The following is a 16,300-nucleotide window of genomic DNA, read 5'->3' on the forward strand; positions in this document are numbered from 1 at the left end:
CTGCTTTAAAAAAGGCTTGTTTGGGGGCAGCAAAGGTTTTGGCCACTGTGAGAATCCTTTGAATGCGAGAGGTATAGGCCATCCTTTGCAAAGGAAGTTGTACTATCTTATTATAGGGTGACTTAAACAGGGCCCCCCTGAATGGCACCAGCTACTTATCTCCTTTTTCAATCCAGTTATCTTTTCCTTGAATCAGGGCATCATTTTTTTTGTGAAAAAGAGGATACAACTCAGAACGCGAGTCCTTCCCTTGATTAAAGCTTATACAGCATGCTCCAGCGTGTCCTTCTAGGGGTTTTGTGCCCGGTCATCTACTCTCATGTGGTCTACTGTCATGTCATAGTGATACTTGTTTGTGGAGAGCATCTTGAGAGCCTTGATAAGTTTACAATCCTGGCTTCCAAGAAGCAGATAACTGTAACTTGGTGAGCAGTGGAGTTCATGCTTGTTACAGTAGATCACCAGTTACGAACATTTTTCCAGAAGCTGGTCCATGTATGCTGGACATGGGAGTGGTATGAGGAACTGCATGCAGTACGTGTATTTAGGGGTTTCACTGATGCCTCTTAAGAATTCTAGGAGGCTTGGGTAATGATTTTTTTTAACAGTGACACAATTTTATAATAGCATGTGTGTCTGATTTATTTACATATTATTGCCTAGTGTTTTGTATGAAAGAAGTTTGGATTTGAATGTGCTGATAGTTGTAGTTCTATTTTTTCATGGAATATCTACATTAATTTCTTCACTACTGTTTGCTTACCACAAGCACATATCCCTGAAAAGAATGCAGGCTAGAAGTACAGACAGTGGGCAGAAATTCAGATTGTATATTGTTGAGCCTTGTGCCACTTGCCTGAGTAACTTAACTGGTGTGAGACCTGCAGTCGCTCTTTGCATAAAGTACCCATTAATTACTTGTAGGCAGTTGTTTGTGGGGTGCGATACAGAAGTGGGTAAAAACTGTTTTTAATTTACTGTTGCACTGACCTTTCCCCAAATATTTGCTCTCTCCTTTGCACACATATGTACTGTTTCTTTACTTTGGTTGTCCAGGGTTGTTCTGGTTGTCCAGGGTTGTTCTGGCCATTTTCATGGGTGAGGCTTGACTTTGTATTCATACCAATTAAGTGTAGTTTAACAAGGCCACAGAGGAAATTCGCCATACCATTTTGACCTTGCATGTTTTCAGGGAGAAGGTTCCTCAGTTATATTGGTAATTAATTTAATCTGCAGAGCAGTACCTCAGGGGTGCAGTAAGCCGCCTCCTGGTCCTGTGCAGTGTCGGTAATAGTGCTTTAGTCCAAGTGGTTGTGTGGAGATAAAATTTGCAACCTTTTGATCTGCTTGGCATCAAAAATTAGTGCGTTTCCTGCTGATCCACTGACAACTGCATTTCGTACTTTCAATATTATAACACCAAAAACATCAGTATGATAAATGGTTAGCAGAAAGTAAAATAATAATGAATTTTCAGCACACTTTATTTGGAGTACCCTATGTAGATATTTATAGTGTTCAGAAAAGTGCAAGTCACTAAAAAGATTTGACACAGTGATGTTTAGCAGGTTGATGCAACTGTGCATTGTATAGACATTAGTAGTAAATTTTAGGCATTTTCAGAGTCAAAGAAAATTAAGATTTTAGCCATATAGATGACCTAGTGAACCATGTAGTTCAATCACAGTCAGTGTTGGTTTTTTTTTTAGGTCTGCCTGTAGACCTACAGTACTTGCCAGAAGATAAAAAGCGAGAGCCAGACCCTGATATCAGGAAAATGCTGATTGAGACCATTATGCTGGTAAGTATGTGACAAAACTTAATGGCATTGCCTTGAACTACCATTACACATAAGAAAGAATAAGAAATATTTTTAATGTTTTGCGTCTGTCATTTACAGTGTGCTGCAGTTATTTTAAGGAGTGCAGTGTAATGAAGTATATACTTGTTACTGCAGAAGTAAACCACATGTGCATGGGTAACGCTGGACTACATACATGATTTGTATGAAGTGTAAAAAAAATGTCCCCATATTACTAAGTTTAGTAAGATGGGCAGGTTAGCATGGTTTGTTGCTGTTAAATAGTGCACCTAGAAGGTTTGTTTAGTGATGGTGGTCCGTCTGATTGATCTGTCAGATGTTCATCGTGTTTCACTGTTGCAGTCATGACTGTAGGGTTCTCCCTGCCGGCAGGCAGCCCTCGGTCGGCCAGAATCCAAAGGTCTGGGTCCGGCGTCGGCTGTTAAGCTATGCTTCCTGACATCAGAGCGCCAGGAGTACAAAGCTGACAGTCGACGCCATGTTCTCCAGTCTTTCTTGCCATGCGGTGAAAGCAGTTCGCAATGCCGGTTGGCTGACTCCTGACAAACCTTTTGTTGAATGAACTTCAGTCCGAAGATTTTCTTCTTACTACGCAAAGCTAAGTACCCCGTTGGGGAAACTTTTTTTCTTGCTCCAGTCCGATGTCAGAAAAAGTTAATAATTGTATTTCTTGTGGGAAGCAAATACCTCATAAGGATTTTCACTCTTACTGTATACCTTGCTTAGGCCCTGACCACGACGTAGCTAGTTGTCGGTTTTGTGCTAGATTAATTCAGCGTACTATTAAGCGAAGGTACGATTTTGCATTTCATTACTTCGGTAGGCATTTCAATTATAAAATGTCATCAGATACGGTTCCGACTACCGCAGTTCTAAAACGATGCAAAGACAAAGACAGGCCTCCGAGGTCCAAATCTGACGATATGGTACAAGTAGAGCAAGCTTCAGGTTCGGCCGTCGTCAGTGAGGCGCTTTCGCAGTCCCTGTCGTCGGCCATTTTGGAACCGATGGCTGAAACGGACTCCCACGAGGAGCCAACTAGGCCTTTGAATACTTAGATTGCAGGACCTTCGGACAATGCTCCTTCGGATGGGTCCGGAGCCGCTATGCAGGTACCGGCTTCCGAAGGGGTTTTCAGGCTTACACAACTTTTGATAAAGACAAAGGCAAAGACTCCTTCTAAAACAAAGACTACAGCACAGGCCTCTGCAGATCCGGCTCCAAAGTCACAGAGACAGTTACTCAAAATGGCGGAGGACTTACTTACTAAGATTAGGGGTTCTCACCCCCCTCCAGACAAAAGGCCAAGACAGGAAGTTTATTATGATTCCTCTGATCAGGCTTCTGTTTCTTCAGTTTCTTCTTCAGAACAGGATTATTCTTTTCCTCCTTACGAGGATTCTGATGCTGAAGAATCCATTCCCTCAGCTTCTCCCCCTGAGGATTTCTCTTTTGGGGAAACTGCATGAAATGAGGGAACATTTTCACTGGGAGGGACAGGAGTATTCCAAATCTAAGAAAAGACTAAGGGATTTTCTTCTTCTTCCCCAACATAGACCCTTGGCTATCCCCCCTATTTTAGATGATGCTTTTATGGAAGCTAATTTAACCCCTGACTCTCTTCCTCCAGCTCCTGCTAAGCCTGATACATATTATAGGGTTCCTGACTCCCACCAGTATTTATACAAGAACCCTACTGCTGACCCTGAAACCATTTCACAAGGTCCAAAGGGAGTTAAGGCCACTTCTGCTAAAAATCCCATTCCCACTGACAAAGAATCCAGATCTTTAGAAAGATGGGGCAAGAAAGTATACACTTCTGCTACTTTATCTATTAGGGCCTTAAACTGTCAGTTCCACATGCTGAAATACCAGCAATTTCTCCTGTCTGTCCTTAAACAAAAACTTTCTTCCAATCCCACTTGTGCAGAGGATAAGGAATTACACAATTTAATACATGCCACCGAACAGGTTGGAAAGCATGGTTTACATTGTGGTTTTGATGCATTGGAGGCTTCTTGTAGAGCTGCTGCCTCGGGTACTGTCATTAGACGACATGCATGGTTAAAGGAACAAAATTTGCCAGGCCAAGTAAAAGCTAAATTATTGGATGCTCCAGTTCAGCATAATGTTTTGTTTGGATCTAAGGCGGAAGAGGTGATTAAAAAGATGGAGGATAAAGCTAAATCCATGCAAACAGTTAAAGATTTTTTACAGATACAGCCACTAGGTTTAGCAGGAATTGGCCTGCTAAAAATTGGTCTTTTCCCACTTCGGACAGGCCTCAGAGGGGTAGGTACAGACGCACATGAGGTAGGCCTCAAACAAAAGCCTCTTACAGGCCAAGACAGTGGGCTGCTTCCACCCCTAGGGGAGGAGAAGACAGGTCGCAAGCCCATAGAAAGCAGACTCAATGACTCCCCCTTTTGGGCTGAAGGACCTTCTTGCCTGGAAGCCCCTCTCGGCGGAAAGCTTTCTCTTTTTCACAAAAATTGGACTCGTATAACCCAAGACAGGTGGGTTCTGGATCTGGTGTCAAGAGGATACAAATTCCAATTCCATACCCCTCCAGGGCCAAGCGGTTGGCCAGACCTTCCGAAACACCAACGGACAGAGGCCTTAAACCAGGTGGAAGCTCTTTTGGCTATGAAAGCCATAGAACTAGTTCCATTGGCAGAGATGGGACAGGGTTTTTATTCAAGGCTCTTCCTAGTCCCCAGAAAACACAGCTCTTGGAGACCCATTCTGGACCTGTCCGTCTTGAACACCTTTCTAGAGATACCAAAATTCAAAATGTTGACTCTACAGCAACTGCTTCCAATGCTGACCAAAAATGCATGGATGGTAACTTTGGACCTAAAGGAGGCATATTTGCACATTCCCATCAGGCAGAACCGCAGGAAATACCTCAGGTTCAAAGCCGGATCAAGACACTTTCAATTTTGTGCACTGCCCTTTGGATTATCTACTGCGCCCAGGGTCTTTACCAAATGCCTGGCTCCAGTAGTAGCTTATTGCAGACTCAAGGGAATACAAATTTACCCTTATCTAGATGACTGTCTCATTCAGGCAGACAACAAGAAAGTTCTATTACAGCATCTACAGTTTGTGCAGAATCTTCTCAAACTTCTGGGATTCACTGTCAACATAAAAAAGTCAAATTTGACACCTTCTCAACAGATAACATTTCTGGGTGCTTTTCTAAACACAACAACTCAGATGGCATTTCTGACATACGAAAAACAATCACAGCTAGCTCTAACCTTCAAAACCTTGGCATCTTTAACCCAGTTATCTGCAAGGAAATTCCTGCAGGCTTTGGGTTACATGGCCTCCTGCATCCTTCTCGTACCATATGCAAGGCTACATATGAGGAAAATACAGTGGTACCTAAAAAGTGTATGGTCACAGCATTGCCACAGTTTGGACATTCTGATTCCTGTCCTACCGTGTCTTCAAAAGGAATTTCTATGGTGGGCCAAGGCATGCACCCTAAACAAAGGGAAGCCCTTTACTCTGCCTCCGGCCACTCAGATACTAACCACGGATGCCTCAGATTATGCATGGGGAGCTCATTTTCAGGGGAAAGGTTTGCAGGGCCTTTGCACCTGCACATCAATTTAAAAGAAATGCTAGCTGTTCAGAAAGCTCTACTGGCCTTCAGAAATCTTCTTCAACCAGGACAACTACTTATACGGACGGACAACACCACAGTTATGTAGTACATAAACAAGCAAGGGGGTTCACACTCCTACCCCCTTTGCAGACTAACCATGAATCTATGGAACACAGCTCTAGCTTACAAATTGGACCTTCAAGCTCAGTTTCTGCCAGGGAAAGAAAACCTACTGGCAGACAGTCTCAGCAGTAACCTTTCGGATCCACACGAATGGATGTTGGATCCCAGGATATTCAGGATGATAACAACAGTATGGGGATGCCCTCATGTAGACCTTTTTGCATCCCACCTCAACCATCAACTACACAATTTCTGCACCAGGACTTTCCACGACCTAGCTTGGAAGGTGGATGCTCTATCATTCAGTTGGAAAAACATCACGGGATATGCCTTTCCACCACTTCCTCTTCTTCCTCGAGTATTACTAAAGATCAAACAAGACAAACCCAAGAGGATAATCTTGCTGGCCCCAAATTGGCCTCGACAGGTTTGGTACCCAACTCTGAAAAACCTATGTCTGACCTCTCCTTGGGTGTTACCACAAACACCAACTCTACTGTCCCTACACCAGGGTCAGGTTTTACACTCCAATTTCAGAACTCTCAGCTTGGCTGCCTGGTTAATCCAGGACCCATGATTCATTCTCTTCTTCCCAAACAGGTTATGGATGTCATTTCAGAAGCCAGGCGTCCTAGTACTCAAAAATCTTATGCAGGAAAATGGAAAAGATTTTGTTCCTGGATGCAGGCTCGGGATTCCAATCCCCTCCTTCTTAGCATCCCTTTAATTTTACTCTACCTCACAGAACTCTTACATAAGGGCCTATCTTTCTCTTCCATTAAGATTCATGCCTCTGCTATTTCCGCACATTATAATGCAGATCCTCCCATTTTTTCACACCAGCTCATGAGACAGTTTCTCAGAGGTGCTAAGAACTTAAGGCCTCCTAGATCCCCCCCCATTCCTGCTTGGGATCTCAATTATGTCTTGGAAAAGCTCACTTTGCCTCCTTTTGAGCCTGCTGCTTCTTCTGACATTAAGTTTTTATCCTGGAAAACAGCCATCCTTTTAGCTCTGACCTCTGCCAGAAGAGTTTCTGAGTTACAAGCCCTTATGGCTGTAGAACCTTATATTATTTTCCATCAAGACAGAGTATCTTTAAGGACTAATCCTACTTTCATGCCTAAGGTGGTTTCCAAAGTGGCGTTAAATCAAACTATACACTTACCAACCTTTGGTCCATCAGAAAATCAGAACAATTGTTTGTTGCTTATGCTTCCAGTTCTCAAGGTAAAGCTATTTCAAAACAGACCATTTCTAAATGGATTGCTCATGGAATCAGATTTTGTTACTCACACCATGGAAAACAAATCCCAGGGAGTATACGTACTCACTCCACCAGAACTGCTGCTACCTCTGCTGCCTTCCTCAGGGGAGTTCCCACCAAAGACATCTTGGAAGCTGCAACTTGGAGTTCAGTGCATACTTTCTCAAAGCACTACAACTTACCTCTTTATTCTAAGTCTAGGGCAGGCTTTGCCTCTGCAATCTTGCAGGGCCTTTTAGCCGCTCCTTCTTCATTATGACCACCTCCCTTTCCTTCTGCTTTGGGATTCTACCCTACAGTCATGACTGCAACAGTGAAACACGATGAACATAGTACAGTTGTGTACACTTACCATAAATGTAGATGTTCGAGTGTCTTCACTGTTGCAGTCTGGGTTTCCCTCCCTCCTGTCCCCTCTCATTTATATGATTTTCCTTCCTTCACCATTCTTCTGAGGTGCATTTGCAAGGTTTATGGGACCAAATTCATTTGGGAACTACTGACATCTGGGGCAAGAAAAACTGGAGAACATGGTGTCGGCTGTCAACTTTGTACCACTGGCGCTCTGACGTCAGGAAGCGTAGCTTAACAGCTGACGCCGGACCCAGACTTTGGAATTCTGGCCGACCGAGAGCTGCCTGCCAGCAGGGAGAACCCGACAGTCATGACTGCAACAGTGAAGACACTCTAACATCTACATTTATGGTAAGTGTACACAACTGCACTTTTTTTCAGGGTCATTAGTAGTTCTAGGTAGCTGTCCGTTAGAGCTGCTCATAAACCAGAGTGAAAGAGGTTCCTGTAGTCTGTAGAACCTTCCATCTTTACTCTTTTCATCAGTTTGCAGATATGAATGTTGTATTTTTAGACTTTTGTTTCATCTTGTCTGATGAAGCATATTTTGAAATTAATTTGTATCTCCTGTCAAGAACATGTCTATTGTTTGGAACACGAGTTCCAGGACAGATGAAAATATAGCTGGCTAAATAGGCTTGAAACTTCTGCTCCCTTTTCTTGTTTTCCATTATTTCTGCCCACGCCATAGTAAAGTTACTAGTTTTAAAGAAATGTAATCTTTCACAAGGATTGGCTGCCTGACAGTATGCACACCTTCATTTTCTTAGAGTTGTTTTATGTAACTTATTCAGTCACGTTCTTCCTGAAGGCTTAGAACAGCAGACTTAGCTTGTATGCCCATTGAAGAAGCATGCATTTGTGAAGATGGATCAGATATTTGTTTTCTTTGCTCAGGGAGCGAGAGGGTGCTGCTATGGTTAAAAATAAAGAAATTAAAAAAAAACTCTTTCCAAGTGGCCAACACTTTATTGCATTTTCTTTCATCAAAATGCCACAATGACTTTGACCACCGCATTTGAAGGACACTGCATAAAATCAGTGTGAGGACTTTTGTGTAATTTAGGTATATGTGATAACCGAGCGTTTTTGCATCATGGCCACTTGGTTTTCGGTGTAATCTGTCATGAAACACCACAACCAAGGTAGCTCCAGGAGGATAAAAAAAGGGTCTGTTGCCATGGATATGAACTTTCCTACTGTCTCTGTTACCAGCTTGGTGGATATGGGCATCTTGAGGCAATGTAGAAATTGCCTAATGTTTACTGACAACCAGTTAATTCTCAAACAAACTGATATGGTATGTGAGAGATGTATTTACACAATGTCACTGGAGGCAAAGCTTTCACATAAAAAGTACTCCTAATGTCAATAAGGTTGTCAGTAGTACACTTGCTGCATCCATCACGCATAACTGCTACCCCAAAACAAAACACGTGCAACACATAGTTCACAAAGCCAGTGTGCCGAACAGCCACAGCTCTTAAGACTAAACAACACACCTGATACACTTGTAATAGGTGACTCTATCGTCAGGTACACTGACGTCCCGCTCACCAGGCTGAACAAGGAGAAGGTCACGGTGAGCTGCCTGTCTGGCGCTAGGATCCGCCACATAACACAAGCACTCGGGTCACTCGCCACAATATGAAGACAAGATGATCAATTTCAACAATTGGCTTAAGTATTTTGTGTCATTCATAGGGGATCGAATGCCTATCAGCCTGGGATGACATGCTCGACAAGCCACGATGCTTCACTAGGGACGGCTTGCACCTGTCACCCCTGGGCTTTTGGATATTGGCAAAGGCTCTTGCCACCCCCATAGTGCCTTTTTTTAGTCAAGGCTCAAATGACAAACCCACCTCCATAGGTATCACAAGGGATAAGAAACTAAGAGTAATGCTACTCAACGCCAGAAGTCTAAACCTCAAGATGCATGCACTCAAAACTCTCCTTAGCATGGAGAACATAGATATTTCTGCAGTAACAGAAACCTGGTTCAAGGCTCCCGAGAGCACCCCAGCACTACCAGGTTATTCCATGCTTTTCGGCCCCAAAACTTGGACCGAACCACAAAAGGAGGGGGAGTATCAACATTCGTCAAAGATACCCACACCTCCAGGTTGGTGGCACAGCACGAGGCATCTGAGACTATCCATGTGCAACTAACAGTGGGTAAAACTGCCCTCCAATTTATATCCTGCTACAGACCACCCTCCCAAACCCAGGAACCGCACTCTGCCTTCATGAGAACACTGGAAAATATGAAGTTCTCTCCAAACATCATTATATTGGATGACTTCAACTACCCAAACATAGACTGGGAGCATTACTCTAGCTCCAACACCCTAGCCCAAAGGTTCCTAGAATTTATAAACTCAAATGCTATGGAACAACTTGTTACCACTCCCACAAGAGGGGAAAACATACTGGATCTGATCATCACCAACATAGGGACTCTATGCTCCAGACCAGAAGTGTATCCCTCACTGGTAAGATCAGACCATAAACTAATCTCACTGGATATTCACATCCCGACCCCACCACCTGCCCAGAAAACCACAGTGAAAAACTTCTCTAAAGCAAATTTCACACTCCTCAAAACCGAGGTGGAATTCTTCAAAGCTGATAACCAAATGCAGGGACCAATGGTGCAAAAACAACCAAGAAACGAAAGAAGGCACCACCAACCAGGAATGAACACGAACCAATAAAGGATCCAAAAACAGTTAATTCCACAAACGCTAGTACAGTTCCAACACGTTTTCGTCATCAACTTCCTCAATGAATGAAAAGCAACCACTGAACAACCCTATATATACACAAACCTATTTACATCAATTAAATCAATAAATCAATTCTTAAAACAGTTAATCAATTAGTTAATTATTCTAAAATGAACATTTTCACAAAGTAAAATTTGTACATTTAATAATTTAATTAAAACCACATCTAATAGTCACACCAATTTTAGAATTCATTCAAAACTTTTAATAAATAAAATAAAATAAGAATAAAAACATTTGATTCAGACAATCTTTTAACTTGTAATATAATGTGTTTGTCTCCATCAAGTGGTGAAACTAAATATGGCATTTAAATTAATAAAAAATGTATATACATAATCTGTATAAAAGCTTGTAAGAATGAGTTTAAATGATTATTTTAAATTGACTTTAAATGAATGTTTTCACTACATCCTGTATATATTAAATTAATGAAACAGTGAAAGAAGTTAAAGTTTGGCAGATCTAATTTTAAGTACAGGTGCAAGAGATACCATTTCATTAAGACCCGGAGGTCTACTAGAATCCAACACAAGTTGCCAATAAAGCTCCCTATACTCAACAAGCGTTTCCCACATACCACCCCTTGGACTCATCTCAACCACTTCCAAAATAAAAAATTGAAAGCCAGATGTTTTACAAGTGGTGGTGTGCTTATATAGTGCATTTTTCTCATTTTTTGTTCTTATTTCATATAGATGCTCATAGATCCTCTGCTTTAATTTCCTTTCACTTTTCCCAATGTAAAATGATTCACATACCTTGCAAGTTGCTATGTAAACAATCCCTTTGGTGTTACAGTTAGCATAAGTATTCAACATTAATTTCTTTTTCCTAGAATTTAAATAAATAAAGTCTCCTGTTGATAAAAATGTACAATAATTGCAACACCCACATTTATATAAACCCTTCTTCTCTTTTTTACCACTCAATATATTACCTTGATCTGAGCACCTCTCTAATATATTTTTAATGGTGTTACCTTTTCTGTATATGTAAACCAGTTCTTTTTCAAAAATATACTTCAAGTCTGAAATTTTCGAAAAGTTGTTCCATTCTTTGTCAAAGATTTTCTTGATGCCTCTAGAATTACCGTCGTAGATTGTAATCAAACTAGATGTGTAATCTTCTTTTGGTTTGATTACTTCTTTTGTTCCATCCAAGATTTGAGTTTTACCTAAAATAGGGGCAAATCTATCATTTCTGTTTTTACACACTTCTTCTGAAATTTTATCAAAAAATTCCCCAGGATATCCTCTGTTTAAAAACAGTTCTCTGAGTGTTCTTACCTCACTTAAAAACACCTCATCTTCAGAGGTCATCCTGCTTAACCGTACTAACTGTCCCTTTACCACCCCTTTTTTCTGATGTGGTGGATGGGAACTAGTATAGTACAAATAAGAGTTGGAAAAGGTTTCTTTCCTGTAAACTTTAGATGCAAAATGACCATTGTTTTTGGTAATGTGAACATCAAGGTAAGTTCATGTTGATTAAAATTGAAAGTAAACTCAAGAAAATCTGTAGTGTTGTTCACATATTCTACTAACCTATCAAAGTTTTCATGTTCGCCAATCCATAAAAAACATAAATCATCCAGAAATCGACCGTATAAAATCCAATAACCCTGGTAGGGTGAATTCAAAAGATATTTATTTTCCCAGTAAATCATAATAATGTTAGCATATGTGGGAGTACAATGTGCCCCCATGGCTACTCCCTTTTCTTGTTTAAAATATTCACCCTGAAAGTATATATAATTGTTTTTCCAAGACCGTTTCCATAAGGGTTAAAACAACTCTGAAGTCTTTGTGTGAGATTTTTTTGCTTTCAACCAACATTTCTTCAAACCATTCCATGCCTAGTTTGTGTGGTATACACGTAAATAAATCCACAACATCAAGTGTACCAAATGCAATGCTGTCGCAAAACAAAGAAGGTTCCAATTTTCTCAAAAAATCCCATGATTCTACCAATACATTCTTGTTTCCTTCTAGTACACATTTCACGTTTGAATCCACAAACTTGGCTAGTGGTGCTGTCACGGATCCTTCTGCTGAGACAATGGGTCTAAGCGGTGGGTCCTGTGAGTTTTTGTGCACCTTCGGGATTCCAAATATGCATGGCACCTTTGGTTTCTCCACATGTAAAAACCTGTATGTTTCAAGGTCAATTGAACCTTCTAACAGTAGGTCATTTAATAACACTCTTATTCTTTTGTATGCAATGTTGATTTCATTGATAGATACTCTGGAATATTTGTCGGAGTCATTAAGAATGTCCATCATTTTCCCCTCATATTGAATACTATCCATTAATACCACCCCTCCACCTTTGTCGGGTTTCATAACCCTGACACTCCTGTTGCTAATTTCCTTCAAAACATCCATTTCACTAGGAGTTAATTTGGGGTGTACATATTGATGGTTCAGGTTTGATCGTAGTTCTCTTTCCACTTTTAATTCAAAGTTTCTAAGTTGTGGGTGCAATGGTGGGTTGAAAGTGCTTTTACGTTTCAAACATTCATTTCCAATGGTTATGTTTTTTCCATTATAGAACAATTCTAAATTTTTCTTCCTAATGAATAGTTTTATGTCAACAAGTAACTTAAAAATATTAGTTCTTTGATTTGGAATAAAACCAAAACCTTTTGTAAATAAGTCAAAAAAAGATTTGTTAATGGAAACACTAGAAAAATTAAAATGTTAAAATCCTTAAATGTCCATTTGTTACCTTCGTGTGTAAAAACATTCATTAATTCCAAGCCTGTCCTCTCCTCCACTGGGGCCTCCAGGCCCTCCCATGTAGTTTTTTGAACAGTAGTCTACAGGTTCTTTATCCATTAGTCTTTCTGACCTTCTTAGTGGGGGATATTCAACCACATCATTGTCACTATCCCCAATCTCAGCCTCTTCACACACATTTTCATCAAAAGGTTCTTTACCCCATCTTCCATAACCCCTTCCCTGTGTTAATTTTGGTTTTGGGTAGTGGGTTTTATTCTTGTATTCATTTAAGTCTCTATCTACTTTGCCTAGTTTCCTGTCTAAAACTTCTTTACATCTAATTTCAACATCCTTTAATAATTTGTGGTACTTTTCATTCTCTAGTTCAACAGTATACAATAAATCATTTGTAATCCCCTTATTAATATTGTTTATATCAATAAACAATTTCTCCATTTCCCTTTCATTGTTTTTGACAATTGCTCTCATAATGTCAAATCCACAATTGTCAAAAACAGAAATTAAATCGTTGTGAAAATTCGTACCATTGATAACATTGTTTGGGTACTAACATACCCTAAGACCCTTTGGTACTATTTTCAGTTGTAAACAGTGCTTCAGATATGAACAATCAATTTCCAACATTTTATATTTAAAAAGATAATGATCCAAGTCATTTAACATGGTATTGTAACTCACATTGGTGCTTGTGTTACACCGTTTAGTATTAAAGTCAAATTTAACATTTAAAAACTCGGATAGCCGAAATTCGCTACCTGAAAGTACTCTGTTCCTTTCTGCTGATAAACGCGAACCTCCTCGCTTGTCTCCACCTCTCGTTGTTTCTTTGTTGCCCTCAGTAGTGTTGAGAATTGTAAGGTGGGGAAAGTCGTCCAAACTACTGTTGGCAACAACTGTTCCGTTTTCCCCTCGTTCACTGCCTTCATTAGGCAACATTTCTTTGCGTGAGATACCAACTGCAGGCACATTGCATTGCTGAGCCTCTTCCTGGTTCCCAGGTATCGGTGGTGACGATAACAGCGTAGCTAGAGATTGGCTGATGGGAGTCAATAGTGCTACCAGCTGTGTCAACTGACCGATAAGTTTACGAATCTCTCCTGTTTCAGATCCTCTGAAGGTGTTGTCCATGCCAGCCCTGGATTCCATAACAAAGTGATAACCAAAAGCAGGGACCAATGATGCAAAAACAACCAAGAAACGAAAGAAGGCACCACCAACCAGGAATGAACACGAACCAATAAAGGATCCAAAAACAGTTAATTCCACAAACGCTAGTACAGTTCCAACACGTTTTCGTCATCAACTTCCTCAGTGAATGAAAAGCAACCACTGAACAACCCTATATATACACAAACCTATTGACATCAATTAAATCAATAAATCAATTCTTAAAACAGTTAATCAATTAGTTAATTATTCTAAAATTAACATTTTCACAAAGTAAAGTTCGTACCTATTTTAGGTAAAACTCAAATCTTGGATGGAACAAAAGAAGTAACCAAACCAAAAGAAGATTACACATCTAGTTTGATTACAACCTACGACGGTAATTCTAGAGGCATCAAGAAAATCTTTGACAAAGAGTGGAACAACTTTTCGAAAATTTCAGACTGTTTTATTACCTCATTTTCCTGTTTTTGTGAGCTTATATTGTTGATTGCACTTGTGGGCTAAAGTATTGCTTAAAAGTAACAAACAGGCTAATACACTCAAGTGTACCAGCCTTTGATAGCAATTTAGTCGAAAACAAAGCATTTACTGCATTTTTTTCTGTTTGTTTGCAAAAAAAAAAACAAAAAAAAACAAAAATATTTCTCCTTTCCTAAACTTTCCTAGCTAGTTGTTCCAGTGATCAGATTTTGCTGATCCCTGGGCTTTGTATTTGGTTTCTGTGTTCCTCCATTTTCTTGTGTGGCCAGAGGTAGTTTCTTTACTCACCAGTGGGAGTGGGGAGTACTGAGCTGCTTGTTTGTCCTGAGAGGAGTGGTTAGAAGCAGCAACTAGTAATTCGTCGGCCATTTTGGGTCATTTCCTGTTTTTTCCAGCCCCCTGCTATAAAGCACGCGTTAGCGCGATTTAGCGTGATTTAGTGCGATTTAGAGCGGAGCTGCTACCGTTGCACACTAGGGCAGCGCCGGTTAATCAGATTTAAACTATTAGGGCTACCTAAAGTCCACTCTTCAAATTTTCCCTTAAAACTACCTTCCTCAAAGTATACTACTGTTCTATTTAGTGTATCCTACAACTATAAATTATCTCTACTTGACTCCCAAGTAGACTATTCTCTATCTGTATAGCGAAGCACTTGCTCCTACAGTACTTATCACCTCGATGCAGCACTCTTGTTATAGAAAGTACCCCAAAAAAGCAAACCCCATTTCTCGGTCACCCACATCCCCCAGAACCTTTTCTTAAGTTTTTCTGTCTATTCCTTCTAGCATGTCGAGGATCAGTTGCTAATGTCCTTTCCTGCTCAGCTGGTGAACCTGGGAATATTGAGGCAATGTTACAATTGCCTCATGTACACAGACAACCCTCTCCTCCTCCCACAAAACACAAATACATGCGAGAGTTGCAACTATACGGCCAAACTGGAGGCTGAGCTCTCTCAACATAGGACTGGCATGACCAGACAGGAGGAGAAGGTAACCACACACACTATAGACCCAGTGTCACATAATACCATCACAACCTCAAATCATACACATAAACACACAAAGACATACTCGGAGGCTCTGATCAAAAATCTACCAAAACAGCAGAGGCCACCAAAGCAGACACCCAAACAACTACCACCTCAGAACACAACACCTGCAACACATAGACCACACAGTCAGTGTGTCAAGCAGTCACAGCCCTTAAGGCCAAGCACAATGCCAGACACACTAGTCATTGGTGACTCCATAGTCAGACACACTGACGTCCCGCTCACCAGACTGAGTAAGGAGAAGGTCACAGTAAGCTGCCTGTCGGGTGCTAGAATCCGCCACATAACGCATGCACTCAGGTCTCTCAACAGCAGGTACAAGTACAACTCAATCATTGTCCACGCTGGTGTTAATGACCTGAGACGTACCTCCTTGGACTACATGAAAAGAGACATAGAGGAGCTCTCTGATTATGTAGCCCAAGCAGGTATGACCCTGACCTTGAGCAGTATCCTACCATCACCAAGAATGATGCCACAATACAGAGATAAGATGATCAGCTTTAACAATTGGCTTAAACTCTGGTGTCATTCAAAGGGGATCCAATGTCTGTCTGCCTGGGATGACATGCTGGACAAGCCACGCTGCTTCAAGGGACGGCTTGCACTTGTCACCCTGGGATTCTGGATTTTGGCAAAGGCTCTTGCCACCCCATAGTGCCTTTTTAGGCAAGGCTCAAATTCTAAACCTACCACCCTAGAACAAAACAAAGAAAAAAAAACTAAGGGTAATGCTGCTCAATGCCAGAAGTCTCAACCTCAAGATGCACGCACTCGAGGCCCTTCTCAGTATGGAGAACATCGATGTCTGTGCTGTGACAGAAACCTGGTTCAAGGCTCCTGAGAGCACCCGGCACTATCAGGTTTTACCTCATATC

At 41.0% G+C, this 16,300-nt stretch overlaps 1 protein-coding gene across 4 annotated transcripts in view; it reads left to right on the forward strand.

The window, feature by feature from the left end:
• HGH1 (HGH1 homolog) overlaps positions 1–16,300 on the forward strand; it is a 272,644-nt gene that overhangs the window by 179,376 nt on the left and 76,968 nt on the right. For all 4 annotated transcript variants that reach the window (XM_044067701.1, XM_044067702.1, XM_044067703.1 and 1 more), the window contains exon 5: positions 1,710–1,801. In XM_044067701.1, coding sequence (XP_043923636.1) covers positions 1,710–1,801 — 92 coding nt within the window. The remainder of the gene's footprint in view (positions 1–1,709; positions 1,802–16,300) is intronic.

This window comes from Protopterus annectens, chromosome 3.part1, assembly GCF_019279795.1.
Source record: "Protopterus annectens isolate FY-2018-M chromosome 3.part1, PAN1.0, whole genome shotgun sequence".
Taxonomy (NCBI): Eukaryota; Metazoa; Chordata; order Ceratodontiformes; family Protopteridae; genus Protopterus; species Protopterus annectens.